The sequence below is a fragment of the Drosophila ananassae genome, chromosome 3L (genome assembly GCF_017639315.1).
Source record: "Drosophila ananassae strain 14024-0371.13 chromosome 3L, ASM1763931v2, whole genome shotgun sequence".
In the NCBI taxonomy this organism is placed as follows: domain Eukaryota; kingdom Metazoa; phylum Arthropoda; class Insecta; order Diptera; family Drosophilidae; genus Drosophila; species Drosophila ananassae.
In genome coordinates this window covers 8,279,369-8,303,772 of record NC_057929.1, presented here as the reverse complement: position 1 = coordinate 8,303,772, position 24,404 = coordinate 8,279,369, and the positions used below count along the sequence as shown (strand labels likewise).

The window sequence follows — 24,404 nt, the reverse complement described above, 5'->3', positions numbered from 1 at the left end:
TAAATTGCAAGGATAAGGTGGCTTTAAAGTGAAAGTTTACTTATTATTGAATTTTTGGCTCATATTTCTATGAAGTCTATTTAAGCCTCTTTAGTTTCGTGTTGGTAAACATTTCTGCCGCCTTTTAGCTTTAGCGGTTTATGGCCAGGACCCTAAACGCACTTGCCACTTATCAAGGTCCTTGGCCAGGCTGCGTCCAATGTACGCAAGTCATTAGGCTGATGGGTCCAGCAGCCGGGAGAGCGCTAGGGCGCCTCCAGGAAATCACCCAGCCGCCGCATTATGCATTAATGTAGTTAGCACTCGACCCCACCTGGGCAGGTGAGACCACTGGGGATGAAGGTGAGTTAAGGCTGCGCTGCGTTGGCCCTCCTCTTGGGTGCTAACAATTTCACGCATCCATTGTTTCCAACAACATTTGCTTTTCATCACTTTGTTTGGTGTGCATTTTGTGGGCTGCCTCGGCCGCGGCTCCTCCTTGGCCTCTACTTTTCCTGCCAATGATGAAATGAAGATGATAATCTACGGCCCCTTCTGTGTGTTTATGACTTTCTCGCCTTGTCAAAATTGAGGCCTCCCTGGCAACAAAAACAAAATATGTTTTTTTATAACACAGGAGGCGAAAACAAAGCGAGTGGAGTTTAAGTGCTTTTTATGTTGTGTTTGCCCCAGCACTTGTATATTTTCCGGCTATATTTCCCGACCCAAGGCTGGAGAGCTCCTGAACCCAGAATCCAACTCAGAACCCATAGCCCAGAAGGACCACCCACTAGCCCGTTAATTAGCCACAAGGCCGTGTTTTATGACCGTGATCGATTCGAACTAAAATTAAATAGATTTATTATTCAATAAATTGAACGTTTATGCTTAGAATATGCTCATCAATTTGTTGCTGCTTTTGCTACTTTCGCTTGGCTTCGGAGTAGTTTAGAAATTAGAAGTGTATTTTGGGGGAAAGTTCTTGTGTGTGTGTGTGTGGTAAGAGGGCCAAAAGCGCAATTTAATTTTACGACAAATACATTTATACTTATTACTTGTGTTTGCTTTAATGCCTAAAATATTTCTATGATGCGTATTCAATGTGGTCATAATGGATGTGCTGTGATGTGTGTATATGTCTTATAATTAGGTTATGGATAAAGGTATTTATATATCCGGACTACAGACTAAGTATTGATTGATATGTACAGGAAGCTTTTCAGCCTAACACAAAAAATAATAATGATTCAATTTAATATTTGTATAGTAGGAGGTTCTAAGACAGATTTCTTGCTAAAAACAAAACTGATTTCTCTGGGAAGCCTATCCTATATTATATATCATATATCATATATATATACGTAGACCTTTATCGGTATTCTTTTTTTTTTGTAAGGGGGTTATGTGTTCAAAGTGATGCACTTATGAATGTAATGGCTATCAATAAATACACGCTCGCTAGCTTGTCTTTTACGCAAATGTGGAAATAGAGCACACACATGTATCCTACACGTATCTCAGCTACCATATATATGCATATCATATATATATATCTGTACGATCTTTTAATTTGAAGTCTTGCAGGCAGAGCGGGTGCAGTTAGTTGATTCTTCTAATGCGCTTTCCATGTCCTGGCCTCTAAAAATGGCCTCCTCATCCTACCAAGTATGTAAGTGGGTGTGTGTGTTCTGTGTGTGTATGTATGTACATTCAGGCTCGGCATCTGTGTGCTTGTGTGAGTTTAACTGCTTTTGTATTTTTCTGAAAAATATGACTTTGGTATTCCATTCCCTTCGTAGCACTCGTTATCCTTTCTAGCTGACCACAGCATCCTTCAGCAGGGGCATCCCCACACTGGCGCCCCCGTTGACAATGGCCGCCGTTGCACTGCTGCCGCCCTCCATGTCCTGGTCCTGGCCATCCTGTTCATGCTCCGCCGCCTGCTTAGCCGGCGATTGATGGGCATCCTCTTCAGTTGAGGACTTTGCCTCCTGGCCCTCGTGCTCCTCCTCTTCCTCCTCCTCCGGCAACTCGCACTGCTCCTGGTTGGCTGAGGCTTCCGGGCGGCATGGTGAGCTGGTCCTTGTCTCGATTTGGCCGAGATTGGGCACATTGGCCACCAGGACTCCGGAGTACTTGATGCCATTCAGCTCCAGGTTGACAATCAGTTGTTGTTCGCCGTTCTCGCCAGTTCCTAGAAGGATAATGGAATTCGAATTATAGAAACACCATCTTGAAGAAATCCTATTTCTCTTCTACTTACCATTTCTGGCCACTTGGAACTGCATGCCCGAAAGCAGGCTCAGAGTCTCCAAAGGATTCAATTTCACCCCGGAGGAGCTCTTCTCCTCTCCCGATCCGCTGCCCTGGCTCTTTCCACTGCTCTTCTTTTTGGTGGAAACGGGCGAACTGTGACGATGTCCCACTGAAGCAGTGGTGTTCGATGTGCTGGGCGAGTTCTCGATGGCCGAGTCATCCGACTTGTCCAGCTGGTGGTTCTGATGATGGTGATGGTGGCTGTGGTGATGTCCATTCATCGGCTGCTGTTCGCTGTCATCGTGCATGGACGAGGAGTTGCCCGTTGTGTTGTGCTCATTGTGTCCGTACTCATCTTCTGGCTCGCCCTCGGATGCGGCATCCTGCTCCTGGTGACTGGCCTGGTGATGGAAGCCCGCAGCCGCGGCCACTGCGGCCATGTTGTGTGGATTCAGATAGAAGTTGGCGGGGAACCCGGGCGGCAGGAGGCCACTGCCCACGCGCTTGGCCGGCGGGGGCTGGTGGGGTCCATCATCCTGCTCCACGGGCTCCGGAGTGGGTTCACGCTCCCGTTCCCGTTTAATGTTAGTGAGATTTGGTGGGGAATCCGAGAGGTTCAAAGCTTCGCTGTAAGTGGTGAAAATATTAAAATGGTAAGTGTCTCTACTAAACAAGTACTGTGTTGTGTTTGTCTAACAAACGTATTGAGATTTCTCAACTAGATGGCGCCAGTCCATAGTGCAAGTAAGTTAAGTTCTCTTAAATATTAAGTTGAAATGTGTTGCTTTAAGTTTAAATAAAAATGATTAAAAAATTAATAAAGTTCAATAATAAGCTGGCATTTTAACAACATAAAATTTGTGGTAAACCTTGAAAATTGAAAGTACATACATAATTAATAAATACTTTTTTAAATTTATTTTTTTCAATTTCAATTACCAATTTAATAAAAATAAAACCTGATTGAGCTGTTAACTAAAATTTGTTTTGCATATTTTAATAAACAATTTTGAAAATAAAACCTGATTGAGCTGTTGCTACTTTTATTCCCAAATTAAATATAGAGTTATGCAATCGTAATTTGTTTATGCGATTTTCGTTGGCGGGTAATTCATAAATATTTTAATATCTTACCGTTGCTGAGGGGAGGTGTGTGCTGATCCCGGCGGACTGTTGTTGTTGTGGTACATGCGCCACAATGCCACCTGAGCGCTGAGAGCATCATGCTTGCTTAAATCCGGACTCTGCGAGCGCTGACGCTGCTGTTGCTGTTGCTGCTGCTGCAGGTGATGGGACTGTTGCTGAGCCTGTTGCTGCTGCTGGGCCTGCTGTTGCTGGTGCTGCTGCTGCTGGTGCTGCTGATGCGGATGACCGGCGCCCAGGACGGGCGGCAGGCCCTGCTCCTTCTTGGCCTGAATCAGCTGCAGATACTCCATCATCCGGCTCTCGATCTCCTGCTTGACCAAGTTGGGCATCTGGCCAAAAGCCGGGGCACCCATCAACCGATGGTGGGCGGCAGCAGCGGCGGCGGCAGCCTGGGCCTGTTGGTTGTTGGCCACCGCGGCATGAGTAACGAGGGCCAGCGGTGACATTTGTTGCATGCCTCCGGGCAGAGAGGGTCGCGAAATAGGTGTCTGAGAAGTAAATAGAATTTTTAGAAACATTCCATTATAGAAGGATGCGGATATCTTACCAATGGCATCTGGTTGTGCATGGCCTCGTATTGGCCGTAGCTGGAGCGACGTCCTTCCCGCCGGTTGCCATCGATGGCCGCCTGCAGCTCAGCTGGGGTGCTCAGGTTCTTCTTCTCGCACTCGTACGGGTACAGATACTTCATGTATCTGCAAGATGCATAAAATTATTAAACATCGAGTTAAGGATGATGGAGGGGAGCGGAGGGGAGGGGAAGGAAGACTTCACATTGATGTCCTGTTTAAGTTGAATTATCGTGTAAATACGAAAGCGACAGGCAAACAGAGATCGCTGATCAATTGTTGCTTGATCTCGCTGCAATGTTTGATTGTCCGTTTCTGTTTGCCTCGGATTGTGTGTTTGAGTTTGTGTTTGTCTTGGACATAGCTCAGGCATTCAACGGGAGAAGGGTTTCGGGAAAGGGTTTCAGTTTTCAGAGGGGTATCCACTTACTGGGTGCGCAGGGTAAAGGCCGCACTGGTGATGCTCGACGGCAGATGCAGGCCCTTGATGATCTCCTGCCACAGCTTCTTGTTGATGACATCCACCAGTCCGCCGCGGGCTATTACCAGATTGTACAGCTCATAGAGATCCAGCACCGATTTGGCCATTATGGGCAGCCGATTGATCGGCGTTCCTGCAACAGATACACCAGATACATTAACATTTAGAATACCAATTGCTTGATGTTTTGATTTTTTGCGCAATGAAACTTGTTCTTGCTCCTGCTCTTGCACTTGCACCGATGTTTTCCATTTAGATCGTTAAAATGCCCCGAACAAGCAAAACACGATTTAAAGATCCATAAAACAGATTTATCTATCCCGAAAAAGAGAAATTGAGTGCATAGATTTCACTATTCCCCTGATGCAGCCAGCCTTCTTCCACTCCCACTCCCACTCATCGATCACGAAGCAATTAACACTTGTAGCCCCTGTAGCAGCTACAAATGCAGACCGAGGACGATAAAAACTGAAATAAATCCTAATCTTTGCCCGATTCCAAACACATCCACATAGACACATGTTTGTACATATGTTGATCTGTTTATGGCGGCTAATCATCATCATTGTACATTGGCATTTACCTCTATTTGCTATTTAAGATGTATTATTCAAATGTTCACGAGCTACTGTATGAAGCTTCTACCCTATACTATATCTATCCATTTTTAGTACCTTTTATAATCCTTAAAAGAGTCCAAATTTAATATACCTTCTTCCCCTTGGCGTAGGGCACAAGAAATGTATAAAAAACAAATGAACCTGCATAATTGCTGGCTCTGTACGTGAGTAATTTGAATTTGTATAATGCTGCCCGGCCTCCTTTTCTTTTTTACGATCCAAAACACAATATCAACGAATGCAGCATCCACCAGAGTTGGACCTGGGCCTGGGCATGGGCATGGGCATGGGCCTGGGCCGCCTGTTGCTGTTGGATCGATCGATTTTCGGTTTTTGTTTCTTTGTGGGGTTTTATGAGCCCGAAAGGAATCAATCAAACTCTTTGATGGACGTGTTGATTGAATGAAAATACGTTTGTTTTTTATGCATATAAACAAATTGAGTGGCGAGGTGATGCTCGTATCAAAAAGGAATAATACGAGATAAATGCCTGGCGTTTTTATAATGTATCGTACTAAGAGTGCAAGCAAATCGATCGCTGCACGAGCCAAGCTAGCAACAAACACAAAAAAACATTCAAAGGAACATCCATAATCAATGGCAATTTAATGATCAACTCTGGTCGCCCGTCACTCGATTCGATCGAGCCCGGGCCAGGATCATTAAACCCCGATACACAGATGCCCTCAGGGGCACCCGGGATTCGATCAGGACCGATCCGATTGCTCAGATCCGAGGGCGCTACTATTACTCCTGACACGCACATGCCGCCTGCCGACTGACTGACTTATTATTATTATTTTTCTTGGCAGCTTTTTACAATTTTCTTCTTGTTTTTTTCTCAGTTTTGATTTTGTTTTATTTTCGCTTTCAGACTGAACTCTTTTGGGGGCGCACACATCTATTTATTTATTTATTTGGTGGTTGCATTTGTTTTCCTAGATGTCAGGGCATTTTTAATGGAAATTAAAAGAAACTTGATCGAGTCGGAAATCATAACGCCACCAAGGGGGAGTCCAACACATAGTCTCTGCGATCTGAGATCTCAGATGTGCTGATGATGTACCAGACTAGCACACCACCAGATCCACAGAATCCTCAGAATCACCAGCAATCCCCAGATTTCTACAAAAATAGCGCCCGGGTTGATAAGTGATTGACGTCTTTTAATTAAGAATTGCGCCGCTCTTCGTTGCACAAACAAGATCTCACGGCAAGCGATCCACATTTATTTTATTTTCTGATGAGCTTGAGCATAATTTCCGTTAGTTAGTTGGTTGGTTGGATGGATGGATGCTACAATTGTACAAAATAATATCATTCGTCTATAGACATATGGACACGGAATACTTTTCGACCCACGAGAGTCGCATTTTTTCGATTTCGGCGCTTCCTTCTCATGGCAGACGACACTTTAGACAGTTCTCCCCGCGGCAACATCATCAGTACCGGTTCGAGTCCCAGTCCCAGTGGCCCCCAAAAACGCCCCAAACGCCACCCCTTCCCTAACCATACCACCTCCTGGCACCCTCTCCTTTGCAGTGACCGCGTCGGGTGAGCATGCATATGTCAAAACTTGAACGCATGTGACAGATTAAAATCCATTAAGTTGTCAAGCCCCAAAGATGAACTACACACACACACACATAGCTTGTGTGTGTGCATTCAAAACATAGATTTGTTATATACTTTGTATGAAACTCATACGAAATTACATTAAATAAATAAATACATGAAAAGGAGTGGTTTTTAGACATCACACACTATTTTTCTTAAACATTCTGCAGTTTATTCGCATATTAGTGCGAGATATTTTAGGAGTTTGAAGGAGTTTCTTTTTTTAAAGGAAAATACTATTGCCTTTAAGATTAAATAAACTGACTGGTTCTCTTATTCATGGCCAGTTTGGAACACTACTTGGAAAACGACTTGAGCAAATACAAATAAATTGAATGCCCTTTCGAGCTGGCAGTCAGGCGATTCCTGAGGCAAATACACCATGCCGCCCAGAAGGTTTAAGGAAAATGTAATTTATTCGGTTTAGTACAGTCACGTCATGTCGCATTTAGATGTACTGGCAGGAGGATTGGTTGCATGCCCCCGTATTTGTTAATGCTCATAATTAATGACAAAAGTGCAGGAAACCATACTCGTATTTATAAATAGGACGCAATGTAAGTACCAATATGTATATGGCATATCCCCTTGGATCTTGGGTCTATGTATTTCAGATTCTCTGGGTTTGTGTTGGTTTGACAGTAATTTGAAGTGACAAAATGACAAAAAGTCAGCCACCAAAATATGATTTCACTACTTCGGCTCTCTCGGCTCTTTCTTTGCTGTAGAATTCAAGAATTTGTGCATATTTTAATGGCTCCCCTTGCTGCTTGCTGCACTCTTCAAAATCAAACGTCAAAGTGCCGAGAAATTTATTCAATTAACATAATTTGAGTGAGCCCAAAAACACTTGGCTGGCTGAGTCAGCAAACCATCAAACCCGACGACATCTGGGCCAGGGATATGCAAATGTGAGGTTCAACATACACCAGATTCCCTCACAATTCCCTCAAAAATTTTAATAAAAAATGAAACTTCAATGAAAGAGATGCAACTTACCGCGCTTTTGCATAAACGAGAATAAATCGTCGAGGAACTCCTTGCGTTTGGGGTCGTCATTGATTTCGTAGAGCTGTAACGAGAATAGGTAACCATTATAAGCATATTAGGCTCTGACATAACAATAAAACAATGCAACAAAAGACCCAACAACTTGACTCTTTTGGCCAATGGTTTGGCACAAAATGGAGTTTGTTTTTGGCTCACTTCTCTGGGCCTTTGTTGGGCCAACAAAAGGCGATTATGTTGACAGGGGCGCGTGTTCACTCCCCGTCTCATTTTAACCCCCTAAACACGTATCTCTCTCACTCTTTGTTTGCTGGGGGTTGATACCCGGCAGATACATCTCCCTGACCTCCAACCCTCCGGGGTATGTGGAAAAGTGTGAAACACTCAATGAGCTGGAGAGCAATTGAATCGAACAATGGATAATTAGGTGATAAAGATAGAAGGCAAGAGATACACACTAAAAGATACAAAACTATCTAGCAGTTTAGTGCGTTTTATAATTCCATAACTAAGAGATAGAGAGATAAAGAGATAGAACTGCCATTGCAGTGCCTTAATATTCATCATTGCCATATCTGCTGTGATTTTCCTGCGGCTCATGATTTGACCTTTGCCACCAGGAACCAACTTCCAAAGGAAAGTCCCTAGTCACAACCTTAGCTCCGCCGACTCGGGCTGCGAGAGAGTGTATGTTCAGAATTAATGACAACATCGGAGTGAACTCATCAAATTCGGAATTCATCATACTTTCCGCCTACTGCAAAAAGTAAGAAACGTCTGAGTCGGAAAAGGAGGCCCTGAGATGGAGTCTTCCTATCCGTGGTGCACATTCTAAGTCAATGCGAATGATGAACTGCCTCCTCCTGCTCCGTCTCTCCGCCCCTCGCATCTCTCCGCATAAATGATTTAAAACCAAGCCAGCGGAGAGTTGGGGGCCTCGACTCTGGGCCCAGGCTCTGGCGATGGTTTTCGCCAAAGCTTCTTGCCAAGCTGGCTGGGGATATTTTTTATGATGCTCGACGCCCACAAGACCTATAGAGGAGCGTTGCTTATAAACACACACACACACACACGGATGAGAGATCCTTTTTATTTCTGTATATAACTGAAGATATATATTCCTTTATATCGCTTGGGGTTAAAGCCAAACACGAAATAAATTAATTGAAATTCAACTGGATTGGTATTTCTTAATGATATTCTCTTCACAAAGTTCACTTTATATTTTCTTGGTTTTTTTTTTATACCTCTTGTATTTGATCTTCCGAGATGAGCATTTTGATAGCGTTTAGCACTTGTTGAGTTTATTTTTTATTGTCTAAACAAAGCGATCACTTGATGGGTAGACGTTCTACCGTAGAACCGAAAATTCCAAACGATTTAAGATTTTATTTCAGAGCGGAGCGGCTGATTATTTCCACAGGCATTGATTATCGCGACGATGCAACGCCATCAAAGGTCGTTTATCAACTAAAAATATGGCAGGAGTCTCGATCGAGATGATGCTGCCGACGTTGGCTGCAGCAGAACTAACACACACACACACACACACACAAACGAGAGCGAAGCAGGCAGTAACACACACATGGACAGGCACGCACTTATGATATTCAAGCGCCTGCCTGCTAGTCTGGGGTTTCCGTATTTTAATAATCATAAAATGAAGTCCTGCTCGCAGGCACACTCACACACAAGGGTTGCAAGTTGGGAACCTGCCTGCGATGCATCGCTTTATCTCTTTTATTTTATTATATATCTATATCTTTTGATCCCTAACTTGCATCACTGCAGCACCGCAGAGGACCGTTAGGCGCTGCTACCAAGATCTCGTTACCAAATCCACGGTCATAAAGCTATAAAACGGGAAAACCCATGAGTTTCATTCCTACCCTGCTACCCTAACCGAAACCAGAACTTTGTAGACCAATCATAATCGTTTTTATTTCTAACTATCCAAGTTCCCGCTGCCTGAGAACACATGTTGGCACAAACACATACACACAGGCACAAATGCACTCACAGATACTAAACTGAGCGAGATTTTGGGTTCGGGTTATAAAAATAATCTCACTTATTTGTCGCCTAGACTTAGTACCTAAAACAAATCCGTCGTGCCCGGGCCCTGCAATGCTTGAAATTTGAATCCTTGATTCTGGGAATTTTTCAACTGCATTTTTGGCAGATCAATTCCTTTTGCCTGTCCCGGCTGCCCGGCTGCCCCTGGTCCCTGCTCCTGTGCTGTAGTATCTGTCTGTAATTTATAACTATCAGATACGGATACGGGGCATGTGGACACAAACAGATTTCCAGTGGACATTAAAAATTATATGGGCAGAGAGAGAGAGATCCCGTTGCATGGCCAAGTGTTATCCTGATACAGATACAGATACATATGCATATTCAGATGTTAAAGTATCTGCAGGTTGCTTGCATATTTATTCAAGAATTTCACACTCATCATTCGAAATGTGTTGAACAGATTTTCTGTTTTATTTTTCTTAAGGTCTTGAATTTTATTTCAGTTGTTGGCATTTTTCAGACTATTATTATGTATCTATACAATCCATTATTTAATTTGAACCTTTTCCCAAAAAAAAAAGAATAAAATTAGAACGTTAAGACCAAGATAATTAGCAAGAAAACACGTGCCAAAAAAAAATTTAAATTGAAAGGAACTTCGGAACTTGCCCAATCCCCAAAATTGAATTCTTTCACGTATCTACAGATTGTTTTATTTTTTTGTTGGCATTAAATTTAAGTACAAAGAAATAAAATAAAGAATATTATTGGAAATGCTCTGGGAGTCTATAATTAAACATAATTATTCAGTACTATGTACAGATAATTGACATTGATTAATGAGAGCAGAGCAGTGCCATATAGAAACTATGTATATAATACAAGAAATGAACAGTGAAATGTACCAAAAATAATATTTTTGTTTTACTTGTTGTCTTCGTCTGCGGATGGATGGATGGATGGATGGATGGATAGAAAGATAGATAGATGGATAGATAGATGCCCGACTAGCTGGCTAGCTGGTCTGACTGATGGCCAAAAACTGAGAGAAGCTAAAACTTAAATCAGAGCGCATTTGGAATTTGGGCAGCGAATGAAAGGCGGCTGAAGACTAAGACCTCTGAATAAATGTATCTGTGTATCTGTATCTTTCAAAATGGCTTTCATAGTCGCCAGCTATCGCTTCAATTAACATAATTAACGCGCCGTCTCATTTCGTTTCTCTTCGTTTCGACAATTAATGAAATCCAACGAGGAAACAGCCATTTTGGATTGTCTTCCCCGGCCGGGAGTGGGATTTATTCGACACTCCAAGTCGTTGGAGGCGGTAAGCGGTATGAGTTGGTAGACTCCAGCCGGTTTCTGCAAACACATCATCATCATCATTCAAGCCGCACACGGTGTAAGCGAAGGTGTTAAGCGTGAAGCGCAGTTTCAGATACAGATGCACACATACGAACATACTGTTGTACTGGCTAAGATACATAAGTATCTTTTGCATTGCATTGCGAGGGTCAAAGTTTTTATAGTGCATAGAGAATGCGGGCTCCGTTTGATGGATAGCTCTCGCGTCTCGCCGCCGAATGGCCGAAAGGGACTACATTTAAAGTTAATCGAAATTTGGTTTTTATGGCCCAAGCGAAACGACGACGACGTCGACGACTTCGAGAGTCATACCGAGCCGAAAAGCTGTTGAGGTTCACACGGACACCCAACACACACTCGCACACTCGCACACTAACACGTAGACGCACATTTTTGGCAACCACATTTAATGACCCAGAAATGCTCCCAAAACACACACTCTCTTGACCGTCCTAATTGCCCAGCATCTGGACCTCACATGCCGAGATTCGATCCCGTCCGAGCTATTTTCTCACCAAATTAACGCCCTGGAAACGGGGCTTCATTAATTGCTCAATTGCAAACCGGAACTATCGACTGGAACGCCTCAGCCTCCAGGCTCAGCCGAGAGCGAGGAGGATCAGAGAAACTATAACGAAAACCCAACCGGACTGGACAGCATCTTGCAACTGGTTTCAGGAAGGATCAGCGAGGAGCTAGCTCCTTGTATTTTGCTCTACTCCTGTCAGCCAGTCAGCCAGGTGGGATACTCCTGCCGATGGTATATGGCTATTAGTCGTTAATTGATAGTTTGCCTGAGCATCTTGTTTGCACACACCGTGTGTGTGTGTGTGTGTGTGTATGGTTGTGCTTTCTGTCGAATTCAATTGGGCACCACTAACCTGTCTGACTTGTTTGTACTGCTCTTCAAAGCTCCATCCATTATTCTGCTGGGATGAATTTGATGCCTCGCTGGACGTCGATGAGTTGGATGCGGAATTGGCTGCAAAGTGGCGGGCTGAGTGCAACAGTTAAACACTAAAATGGAGGAGTAAGTCGCCGGTGGGTGCGCGATGATACCAACCTTCTTTGCCGCTGGGCGCTGCTGAGGGGGATGCAAACGAGAACGGATGGCCACCCACTCCGCCTCCTCCTCCTCCGGCACCTCCAGCTCCTGTTCCTCCAGTTCCTCCGGAATTGCCGCCATTTGTCGCCGAGTTGTTATTCGAGCTGGGTGTTGTGTTGGTGCCGCCACCTCCGCTGCCGTTGTTGTTGTAGCCGCCACCGCTGCTGGGCGCCGAGGTAACGTGGCCAAAGGAAGCTGCTGCCGCGGCTGCAGCCACCGAGTTGTGGGGTAGCGGGAATCCCGAGCTAATTGTCGTTGGCAGCATATTGGCTCCAAATGCCGCGGCATGGGCTGCATAGTCCTGTTCCTGCGGGGAAATGGTAGTTATTATCAATTCCCAACTGACTTAAGAGCTTCATAAAAATGATTTCCAATTTGTGATGAAATAGTACCCACCATCAGTCCCACTTTCATGTCGCGGACTTGCATCTTTAGCTTTTCGAGCACATCGCTGTGCTGCAGATTTGGAATGCTGTGAAGGCTACCGATGCCCATGAAGCTGCCCAGAGCGTTTAGCGGATGATTCGGCGGCAGCTGGTGGTGATGGCTGTTCACAAAAATATCCAATTACCGAATTACAATATGCAATATATCCGAATGGATGGGGGGGGCAGGAACAGTTAGTTACCTGAGGGGCAAGTCCGTTTGGGGTTCGGGACTCGCGAAGCTTCCACCTCCGCCGGAAACTGTGTGACTTAAGCGAGCGGCGATCGCCGCCTTGGCGCTCAACTGGTGATGTTCCCCGTCCACGGAATCGCAATCACGCATCTCGTCGTCGGTTCGATCCCCGTGTGACTGCAAAGGAGAATGAATCTTAGACTTTTTCTAATAAAAAAACGAGTAATAATGAGTCTAGAAATCTCAAAGAAGAAACAAAGAGATGATCGGATATTAATGGCGGCGCTTATGTCAACAAGCTACCCGCTGGGCGAGCTTAATTGGCACAACTTTATCAACAAGGAAGCGACACCAAGGTACCTAGATGTCTAGATCTTCCGATCGGGCGTGGGCAGTACTTAGTTAGTGGTCATTGCTCCAGCCGGGATTCTGAGTCAGGCCGAGAGTCAGACCTTAGCTGGTTTATGGCATGTGCCAAGAGCCACATTAACCAAACCACGCCGCACACGGCACAAGGCACACAGAGCAATTTCAATTGAACTCGAAAGCAGCTGAAAGCAACTTCCTCCGGGCGGGGTGACAACAAAGGTAACCACTTAATAAATTAACAATGGCAGACCCACAAAACGGCAATCAGCCCAGAGAGCTGTTCGCACTCTTTCTTTTTGTAGCTTCCCAGGTCCGGTTTGTAGATCTGCCACATGGAACCGACTCTAGCCAGAATCCGCTCCTGGCTAAGTGGAAATGGTCAGAGTCCCGTCCCGTGCAGTACCAGGGCAGCCGTGACTCTTTGCCAAGAAGTCCGCCACGCATGGCCGAGAGTGTTGAAGTCACCAACTGCGACTGCCACACAACAGACTCAGAATCGAAGTCAGAGTCAGAGTCAGAGTCTTTAGCCACAGCTCCTTTCCAAGATTCAAGCTGGGCTTGGATGCAAGTGCTGGCAACTGCAACTGCAACTCCATCACGGCTTCTTGGTTTTTATGCATTTGGAGAGGTGCAAATTAAGCGCATCTGTGACTGTGTGCAAATCGGGAATTTTCAATTTAAACATAGCCATTGGTGGGGCAGACACAAGGGGGTACCGGGGCAAACCATCTTGCACAAAACAAAGTAAGCCAGCCCAGTCTGTCGGGGCAAGTCAAGTCGCTCTCATATTGTTAGTATGTGTGGACTATGTATGCTGCATGTGGATACAACACACACACTCCTAGACTTGAGTGTGCTCAACATTTATCGCCTGGGCTCTTTGGAGGCTTTGGTCTGGGCGGTGTGTCGGTGGTGTCGTTGGGACGTAATCATAAATGCAACCAAAACCAAGGCATAGACAAAAAGCATAGAGAAAGAGAGTTCTCGGAATTCTTTGAAGTTGGCGAAAAGCAAAATTGTTGCAAGCCAGCTACACAGATACAAAGATACTGGGAGTTGCGGTTGAAATAATTATATTGACGCTTCCAAGTATGATTCATAAATTCAGAGCACAGACTAGGATGAGGTGTGAGAACTAAGCCTCTTGATAGATTCTTAACTTAAAGTCTTAAAGCCCACTGACCACACCTCTTATAAGCCAACTCGACTGGAGTCGACTGGGTTGGTTAGTCAACTTACTCTGCGCATGTTGCGAGTGTGTGTACATCAAATTAATGTAACTTATCGAAGCCATGCGAAATATGTAAAGAGAGTTGTGGCCATTTACCAGTATATATCATACATATAGGAATATATATGCATCCATTGTATGTATGAGGAACACATGCATCCAGCCTGCTCCGTTGCAGTTTCGCGGCTTTACTGGGCTGCGTTTTAGTTGCGGTCTGCTGTTGACCAGGCCCAAACACACAATACAACACAACAATTGCGGTCTGCCAATGGCCAACAGCATGCAGGCCATGCCAACTTGCACCTATAAAATGTCTAATTAATGCACAACGAATTTGTGCCGCTTTAATGTTGCTGGTGTTGCAGTTGCTGTTCTCGGGAATATGAAATGGCAGATGCAATTTGTGGCTTAAAGAGTTCATATATTAATTAACTTGCCTAAAGGGCCATATTATTTATTCATAGGGCAATTGTAAAGTTATTCAGGGAATGAGTAGTTTCTTTGGAAAACCAAAAACCTTGCAACATTAAGGAAGGAATCCATCAAAAGCCCCGCAACTTAAGATATGGAATTTCATTGGAATATCGGGAGAGCTTCTGGGGAATATACATATAGACGTAATAGGCGTCGCATAAATCACCATGAAGCGATAAGGTGTTCCACTTCGATGGCATTAAGTCACATCCAATGGATGGCGGGAAAAAAACACCCGCACACTAATGGAGGTGTACAACCTGGTACTATCCGCCATATTCGAATGGTTGGGGGACACGCTGGTTCCATTAATTTTTGCGTTGATAAAACGCTACTGTTATCGCTGGCTAATACACTCCGGGATGACTTCGACCGAACTGGCGAAGCTCGACTTTTTGTCAGCCAAGACATTAAATCGCAATTAGACCCACACAGACAAGACAATGAGGAAAAATGGAAAACCGTACACATGTCCCATGGAGAGATACTACTCCAAAACTCAAACAATACAAATGGATATGGATATGGGTAGTACACAGCCTATACAGGCTATATAGATACGGGTCTAGGAGGATGGAGGAGAGGGCCGGGCCCGGGCACCTGTGCAATTTACTTTAATAGCTTTCAATGCACCGCAGCCGGGGGACAACAGCTATCTGAGTGCCACAATTGCAGCAGTATGAGTAAAATATTTAATTTATTTGCCACAGACAACAGTTTTCCATCCTCTCCGCCCGTTTTATCGCTAATTAGTTGACATTACATTCTCGATAGAAGTAGCTGGAAATAATTTATCTAAATTTATTATCATTTCCAACCACAAAGGTAATTTGCTTAATTTCCATTCGTTGTTCGACAATTCAATATTATTTTTCAGTTGACAAATTTGTAGGAAATATATAGTAGATTCTAGTGGTCAGAGGAGATATGGACAAAATGGACAAACTGACGCATCGGATGGATAGAACGGAACGGAGGCCGTATGTGCAACATGCCGTGCTAATTTAAAACAAAAGGACATACCGCTGCGACCGCTCGGATACCCATAATGCGACAATCCCGAGGAGGAAGCTGTGAAGGGCGCTGCCGGCAAACAGGATCACTGAATGTGAATCCTTATGCCGCCACAGTAGATACAGCAGCCCAGCCCGACCAAGGGGCGTTTATTGTGTGAAGGATTAAGATTACGAGCCTGCGAGCATGTGTATCCGCATCTGTATCTATGGCCGGTTTTACAACTTCATTTCCTTGTTTTTTGTTTTGTTTTTCAATTTTTTTTTTAGCCCGAAACTCTCCTAATGTCCTTATGACTCAAGTGGGTTCATTTTCAGAGGATCAGTTCGGGGCGTACTGGCGTCTTACGTTTATTAGGTCTGTCTTATTCAGACTGGAAGTCCAAGAAATTATGCATATTGTTCGCCAGTAAGCTGGGCAGTAAATAAAAATTCGATACTTTCGGAGAACTATTCAATCATTTAGTTTGTAATAAATGGATTTTTGTAAAATTATATTTCCCTAGGAGCCCTGAGTTCGGGCCTTTGCACGTGCTGACAGACACCTCTCCTATATAAATAGTTTGAACCCAGAGACATCTGTCAAAATCATAATTTTAGATGATTGATCCGCTCCGGAGGTGTGTGTGTCTGGTGCCCCCCGGGATTTGGGGTTTGCGGGAGATTAAATCTAATATCTATGATAAAACTCCTAATTTGACAATCTAAGGAATTCGTGGCCATTTGTTGGTGGAATAACTCGTTAACAGGCAATTAAAAAAATATATGTTATGTACCAATTAGCCCCTAAAGGTATACACTTTGAACATGTTCTTTGGTCTGGAATATATGGCCTGGCGTGGATGTATGGATGGATTTCCTGGCAGAGGATGTGTGCCTTCGGGCACATGTGTGTGCTTTGAACTTATATCTGAATAAATATATAAATAAAATTGCCCATTTACGCATCCACCCCGTGGCGAATTATGTATTTCAACGCGATGCAACTGCAGCAGATACATCCAGACAACAAACAACTACAACAACAAGAGCATCTAGAATTTTATGCCAACGGCTGAAAAATCTTAAGAGATGGAAAAAAAAAGGGACAAAAAACATGTGCAACGTGGTCTTCGGGGCAACGAGAGCATGGAAATAAAATTAAAATGCAAAACGTATCTGAAAGATACATATGCCGCCACACACGCATGCACACACAGATACGCGGCATGTGTTAAACGGGCATGTGTGTGTGCGTGTTTGTTTATGCGTGTGAGTGAGTGAGTGAGCCGCGTACAAACGCGATTTCATTCGCTCGCCAAGCGTCGAAGCGGAAAAAATAAAGCGAATAAAATATAAAAATGGAAACAACAAAAAAAAGAGGCAACAGCGAAATGAAACGGGCAAACACACACAAACACGCAAACATCCGCACACACACTCACACACACATGGACAAAACATAATGGCGCTGGCGCGCCGTATTCGCTGTGCCTCCCTCCCCCCGACAAAAAAGACCCCCAACCCTTGGGCAACCTCCTCCTACCACCCATTTATCCCTTCCCGCGTGAAAACCTTTCCTACACAGAACACTTTATTTTTGGTTTTCTTTTATGTTTTAAATGAGTTTCAAGGGGTTAATTTATAATATTATAATAAAAAAAAAATGATTTTTTTGTTGTTTTACAGTTTTAGAAACAAAATATCTTCTAGATTCTTTAATATTTAATAGAACATTATCTTATTATTTATTACAACTATTTGTTTCGAAAATCTGATCCTTTTCAAAACCATTTCTTAATCATTTTAATCCGAGTTCCAAACCAAAGTTGGGCAAAAAACCAATTATGGAATCTACAAAATCTATAATTAATAGTTTAAATGATTTAATTGTTATAAAGTTTTGCAAATAAATTAAAATTATTAAGCATTGAATATAGATTAATTGTAAAAGGTTAAAAAAAAGTTGAATCCTTTCAAAACTTTAATCTTTTCTAAATAAAACCCTATAAATTTTTCCACAGTGCATATTCTTCCATGTAAACCGAGTATCGGGTAGACGAAAAATTTCGCGTAAACAATAAAAAATACAAAAAACGAAACCGGTTAAACAAAAAAAAAAAAACAAAAAATAACTAAGAGCCAAGCAGGAAAACGCAACGGTTAAACTGCAATAGTTGGGCTGGGTTCCCGGCTAAAAAAGTTCTCCGTCTGGCAGGCCCGAAGTCCCCAGTCCCAGTCCCAGTCCCAGTCCCAGTACCAGACCCCGTCCCAGTTCAAGTTTGGATTGAAAGTCTGGAGGAGAAGCTTGGGCTACGAGTCTGGGTCTCCGGGGTGGATTCACTGCGTCTAGCTTCGATTGCAGGCGGCAATAATTAAAAACTGCATTATTTTATTGCTTTGGCCAGCCCGCGAGTCCGCCTGTCTTTCAACTGACGGCTGGCCGTCTGGACGGGGATGTGGACGTGGACGTGGACCTCGCATTTGGGGCTGTGGTGGTCGACGGGGCTTGTTACAGTCGCCTGCCCGAAATATATCTTTATTTTATGACTGGGTGTCGCCACATGAAGAAAGCTTTCTAAGACCGCACTTTCCACAATTGTTAATCAGGGAACAATATTTAGCAAAATTGTTTAGTCATTACGGGAGTCTCTTCGCGGGTTGATTGTTTAAAAACTATAAATTATAATCTTCTCTCTCAAAGTTCACATGTACTGGACATATTTATTGATTATTTTCAAAAATAAGTTGTAAATAATATGGGTATTTGTTTGGCTTCTTTGGGAATAATTTAACTTCTTTGGGGGTGTTTTAGGGGGGCTTTGTAAATAAAACAAAGAGTGTAATGTAATGTAAGAGATGGCTGGGCTGGTTGCTTTTTTATTAGCATGCTGATAAATACACCTTTTTTTATCCACAGCACCACAATCCACACCTTATATACAGTTCGTGCCCTCGTATTACGTATTGCGATTCACAATTCACTTAATTTCTGTTTTTTTTATTATTTTGTGTGTTTTTTTTTGCCTTGGTAGCAAGTTTATCGGCAATCCGCAGCTGTACTGGAAAAATCCAATTAACAGTTTTATTAGCTATGGTTGGCAAAATAATTCATAAATTCATTAAAAACAATATGAAAAGCGCAAACTGTAATAGTGCCAATAATAATCATATTTTTTACGATCTTTTTCTGGTGTTATTACTCTTTTGTTTTTGTTGCTGTTGCAGTTGACATTTGTCGCCATGCAGTTTCGCAGTAAACTGCAATTGTTGTAAATTAAATTTAAAAAAAAATTACAAAAAAAAATCAACTCACTTTTTCACAAATAACGTGACATCACATACATATCCTCCCCTTTAAAAAAGCCCACCTACGTTTTGGGCAGTTTCAAGTTCGAGTCCCAAGAAGACTAAAACTAAAAGCAAAACAAATTTCGTTTGTCATTGCGGTTGAAAGCGCCACATCGAGGGGAAAGAGTCAGGGACATGTCATCCCCCAAGGGCCTCCACTAGATACTTAATCAAATATTTTCCCCCCCGGCCTCCACCACCAAAGAGAGTCTATACGTTCTATATGGTTATGCAAGAAGAAGAAAGCGAAGAGCACCCAGAAAGAATTTAATAAAAATCGTTGCCTGTCAGCGTACAAGAAGCCAAACAAATTATAACAGGTGCCGTCGTTGCTCGTCCGACCCAAATGATTTTGTTGGATAGCCGGGAGGGTAAAGGGAACAACTGGGGTGTGAGTAAGTGGCCCAATCTGGCTCGTTTTCCAATCGACCAAGTGTGAAACAGTTAACCCATTACACAAGCAGGTAAATGATTTTTTTTAAATCCCAAATTATAATGATTTTAGAATATTGGAGACTTTTTGAAATTCTTTAAAGTGAAACCCCCTAAGAGACTGTACTCATAATAAAACTGAAACCCCATTATCAAGACTCCTACATAAAAATGATCATAAATAATTTTGGAAATGTGTGAATCAGTGCCGAGAGCATCCCCAGTACCAGTACCAGCACCAGACAACCGCAGAGATTGTTGCCTTTTGGGGGGGAACCTGGGAGTCATCCCACCCCCAGAGACCCATGATTTAATGTGGGAACTCTGCCCGGAGCACGTGCAGTGGTCAGAATCCATAAGCCGGCCACTGATTCCCAATTGTCTCAAGTCATGTTCGCGGGCTTGATTTAATTTAAAAACGATTCAAAAATTACCGACAAGCAATTCGGCATATAATTTTAAACTCTGCGTTTAACCCAAGTAATTAAAGAGCGATGCTCAGATGACGCGGATGGGCGATGGGCAATGGGCATCGGACATGGATCGCTGGGATGGGCATTTCGGGCACGACTTGGTCTCGGACTTGGTTTCATTCGAGAATTTATGACTTTTTGACAGCCCACATTATTGTTTAATCGTGACTTTTGAGTCGAAAATGCGAGCGAGTGGCGAGTGGCGGGCGGCAGGATTTGATTTGAATAGAAATACGGAATCGTTTGGATCGGATGTGCGAATGACACCAGCATATTGGCTCGATAAGATGGTATGGTATGGTATGGGCTGTGAGCTCTCTCGGGTTAATTAAATAACACCCACATGTGGAGATTTAATTGTGAAATATCCCCCACCCCCGTTCCTTTCGGAAACCCTTCAATTAACACCAGCCAAGAAGGGAGCCTACTACGTTCAGACATTCGAGTATACATTGAGGCTGAGAGTCAAAACACAACCTTAATGTATGAGAGATGACGAATGGATCGGAGATTGAGCCGGTGACCGGGACAGTGTTTGCACAGCCCAGCAACCCGACAACGACGCGTCTTGGAGGAGGTGATGCTGCCGATGGGCCATCAGCCTGGCTGAGATGGCTCAGATGGCTGGCCAAAAGCGAGGCTATTAAAAATTATGTAAATAGCCGGGCCGGGATTGAGTGTATAAAGTCTGGCTCATTGTTGATCAAACCGGCAATGTCTATTAACAATAATAAAAATGAAAGAAAAACAAAGAGGTAGAGAGAAAAAAACTAACAAGAGTTTTATTGAATTGAAGAAGATGCTGAAGCTGAAGCTGAAGCTGAGACTGCATACCTGGAAAGCGAATGGCCGAAAGGCCTGAAAGGCAATAAAACCCATTTAATATTCATTTAAGGTACTAACAAATAATGCAAATATTTGAACAATTTATTTACATATGAACGCCATCAAAGAGCTTGAATTGAAAGAGATCTTTCAATCGATGGAAATTGTGAACGAGATCCCACCACCACCACCACACTCGTCGGCTCCATCGGCTCCATCTCTCAAAAACAGATGAATCTATTTGTATTTATGAGTATGTTATGCACTTAGCTCGATCAACGTGTGAGTATCTTTGGGCGAATGTGTCCGTATATAATAACTGCCTGCCTTGTATGCGACCATTTAGCATGTCACCTTTTTAACGGCTCTCCGGCAAACAGAAAGGCAGCAAATCACAAAAAAAAAAAAAAAGGTAAAAAATATTCAAATATCAGTTAGCTCCCCTATCGCTCATTCTCTGTTTCTTCAACCCAGATTGAATCAACATATTTTTCTAACATTATAATTACGCTTTGAATCATCTGCAAACAATGTGAGTCGAATTGCCTGAATTGGTTTCGGCCAACAGCTACAAAGCTCAAGTTTAAGTCGCTACCCAAACAAGAGATCATTGTGAAATGGAAAGATGGCAGCGCAGAACGCTTTCCACGTGCCGTCGGCAAATCGTCAGGCGGATCCGTCACACCTGTTTTCCGATCCTACCCCACATAACACCCCCATCTCGGGCCATCAGTTGTCACTTTTTTCAATCCCGTTCGAAGATGAAATAATATTTTCGCGTGGCAAATGGAAATTGATGCATTAGTTTCTCAGATTACCACATAGTCGATGAGTGGAAAACAAATCAGATTTAATATATTAGAGGTAAGGTGGATGAAAGGTGGATTTGAATATTAGGAAAATTTCATTTTTTGAAATTTATACTTTGGAAAATTTCTAATGGGTTTTAAAGTATATTTTTGGATTCAAGGCACATTAAGGACTCTAAAATTCGGGATTCAATCAGTTTTCCTTTATCTGTCAAGATTTTTTTTTTGAAAATATTTGAAAATATCTTACCAAATCGTCTCCCAAATCGGAATCACGTTCAATGTTGCTGTTTGAACGGCCGCTACAGTCCATAGTAGGGTTGTGAACTCGCAGTTGCATTATTTGCTTTTCTCGAAAGATCCCCTTCGAAGTACTTCGATTAATCAGCGATCGATGATCACTGGAGAATTATATGGATGATTTCCTCTTTAGTTACTTAGTTAGCACAGCACACTTTTGTTGTGTTTTAGCTTCTTATCGGCATTGCTTTTATGGCCAGCATCGGACAACCGTTAAATATATTCGTTCTCCTTCGATCACACTTCGATCTTGTTCTTGGCCGTGTGTTGTGTGATATATTCTTGGGGACCCGCGAACAGTGCCCTGATTTACCGTTCACTTTGTTTTTATGATATTATCTGTTTGATTGCAAATATTTGGTGTGATATTTGCCGTTTTTGACGAAATCAGCATTAATCGAGTGTTACTTTCTCTGATATCCTCTGATAGCACACACACACAAGCACAGACACAATGGCATGGATGACACCTCCTCGGCGCTTCACACTTATCTTATGTTCAATTACTAATCGCAGTAATCATATTATATAGACATTATAATCCGTTTATGGCGCGCACTATCCGATCGCACGACCGACGCACACGGAACTCTAATTGGAAATGGAAATTTCGGGCCCACTGTCGTCGCTCGTGATACTTTTTTTGGACCCACTGTCGTCGGGGTGTTTCAGCGATATGGAATGGAAATGAAATGGAATTGGAATGAAATTAATGCTCTCAGGGCGGACATGAACATCTTGCCACCATGTTTGTATCTTTGAGGTGTTTATGGAGTAGAATATCTTGGAAGCAACAAATAAAACTACCAATATTTGAAATTTCTTTAGGAAAAGTATTTAAAGATTATTGATTTTTATGAAGGAAAGAATGAAAAGTTCATAGGAAGAGTTAACTTAAGTTTTCATAAACTTTTTTAATATTTTTTCACTATTATTTTAAGTATGTTTCTATAAGGCTTTTCAGTTTATTGTTTAAAACATAGAAAGATTTCTTAGCTTACATCGTAAAATATTTTACATCTGTAAAGTTTTTAAGTTTGTTTTATAAAACTAAGAATGTTTTTTTGCTGACTATAGACTCATAGTCTAAATTTTTATATTACATATATTGTATTTTTAAGATTTTTCTAGTTTCTTTTACAAAAATTGTAAAATAATATAACAAATAATAAAAAATAGTTTAAGAAAAATGGCAATTTTACCATTTCCGTTTCCTTTTTAGCCAAATAAGGTCCACCCCAACTAACCTGGCCCATTGCTGACTCCTCTCTCTGGCTTCCTGGGAACGTTAGCAATGGTATGGGTGGTGTTCCGCCAACGGAACGATGGAATGGACCTGTGGCTCTTTACCATTTGTTCCGAAACTCGTTCCCTGAGCACATTCAGCCAATCGGATTGCCGTTCCACCAGGTGGCGGGGAGGTAGTCAATTAAATTAAATTTGTAATCGCAATCTATGCAATGCCCGATTCGTGTATATGTTTGTGTGAGTATCTGCTATACGCCGGCGTCTCATTCGCCCGTTTCGATACACACACACGTGTGCGAGAGCGGCAAAAGGTGTGTTTGTGTATCCGTCAGATACGCAGAGAGTAGATACACTATTTAACACTACAGGTAACTGGTGTTTGGGTAATAACGGTTGCAAGATACGATTTTGTAGATATTTGAATCATAAATTTAGTAATTTAAATATTAAAATATTTTAAAAATTTCATTTAAATTTATAGTTAATAATTTTTAGAACAATAACTAGTTGTTTTTAAATAATAATAAGATACAATCAATCTGGAATGTATCTATCATAATCAAAATCTTTTGCAGCTTAGTGTACAATTTTGGCAAGTGTATCTGCTGATAGGTGTATCTTTCGATCGTGTTTTTATACGCATCTCAATCGAACAGCAACGCCCTTTTCATTTGTTGAGCCGTCGGATGTCGGGTTTCGTATGTTTGTTTATTTCCCCAATCGAATGGGAGGGGCCAAGTCATTCACATTCGTGGTTTGCCAAATTTTCCTACTGATAAGTACCCCCAAAAACTGGCGGAAAACAATTGCCGAGCACATTGCCATGGATGGGGGGGCGGGTGAAAGTGGGGGATGTGGAGGAGGGAGATGTAGCGCAAACGGTAGGTTGATTAATGATTTGCGAGATAAATTGCACTTGTAATGGCTAAGGCGGTAGATAGATGGATGGATAGATTGCCGCTGCTAACCATCAAGCAGACATCCCATCCGCCCACCCAGCTAGATAGTAAATAATTTCCGTTTCTCGATTTTCACTAATTTGAAATTGATGAAAGGCAGCGACGTCGACCGAGGCAGAGGTGAAGAAGGAGCATCGGAAGTAGATCAAAGACACAGG

The 24,404-nt window shown here is 42.7% G+C and overlaps 1 protein-coding gene across 3 annotated transcripts; it reads right to left on the bottom strand.

Annotated features, from left to right (window-relative positions):
* Nucleotides 1–823: 823 nt before the first annotated feature.
* Nucleotides 824–22,710, bottom strand: LOC6495912 (protein dead ringer). 3 transcript variants are annotated; one of them, XM_014908046.3, is made up of 11 exons: nucleotides 21,990–22,710; nucleotides 12,794–12,960; nucleotides 12,562–12,712; nucleotides 12,124–12,472; nucleotides 11,942–12,057; nucleotides 7,668–7,740; nucleotides 4,381–4,564; nucleotides 3,929–4,076; nucleotides 3,370–3,869; nucleotides 2,243–2,862; nucleotides 824–2,173 (listed from the first exon to the last, which is right to left on the bottom strand). In XM_014908046.3, the coding sequence occupies exons 1-11, from the start codon at nucleotides 22,077–22,079 to the stop codon at nucleotides 1,794–1,796; spliced, it is 2,778 nt and encodes a 925-aa protein (XP_014763532.1). In that variant the 5' UTR covers nucleotides 22,080–22,710; the 3' UTR covers nucleotides 824–1,793. The 3 variants fall into 3 exon arrangements, with proteins under 3 accessions (XP_014763532.1, XP_001959845.1, XP_032306342.1); XM_001959809.4 differs by having other exon boundaries at nucleotides 11,942–12,042; nucleotides 21,990–22,709; XM_032450451.2 differs by lacking the exons at nucleotides 11,942–12,057; nucleotides 12,124–12,472; nucleotides 12,562–12,712; nucleotides 12,794–12,960; nucleotides 21,990–22,710 and adding an exon at nucleotides 8,924–9,167.
* Between the last annotated feature and the right edge of the window lie 1,694 nt (nucleotides 22,711–24,404).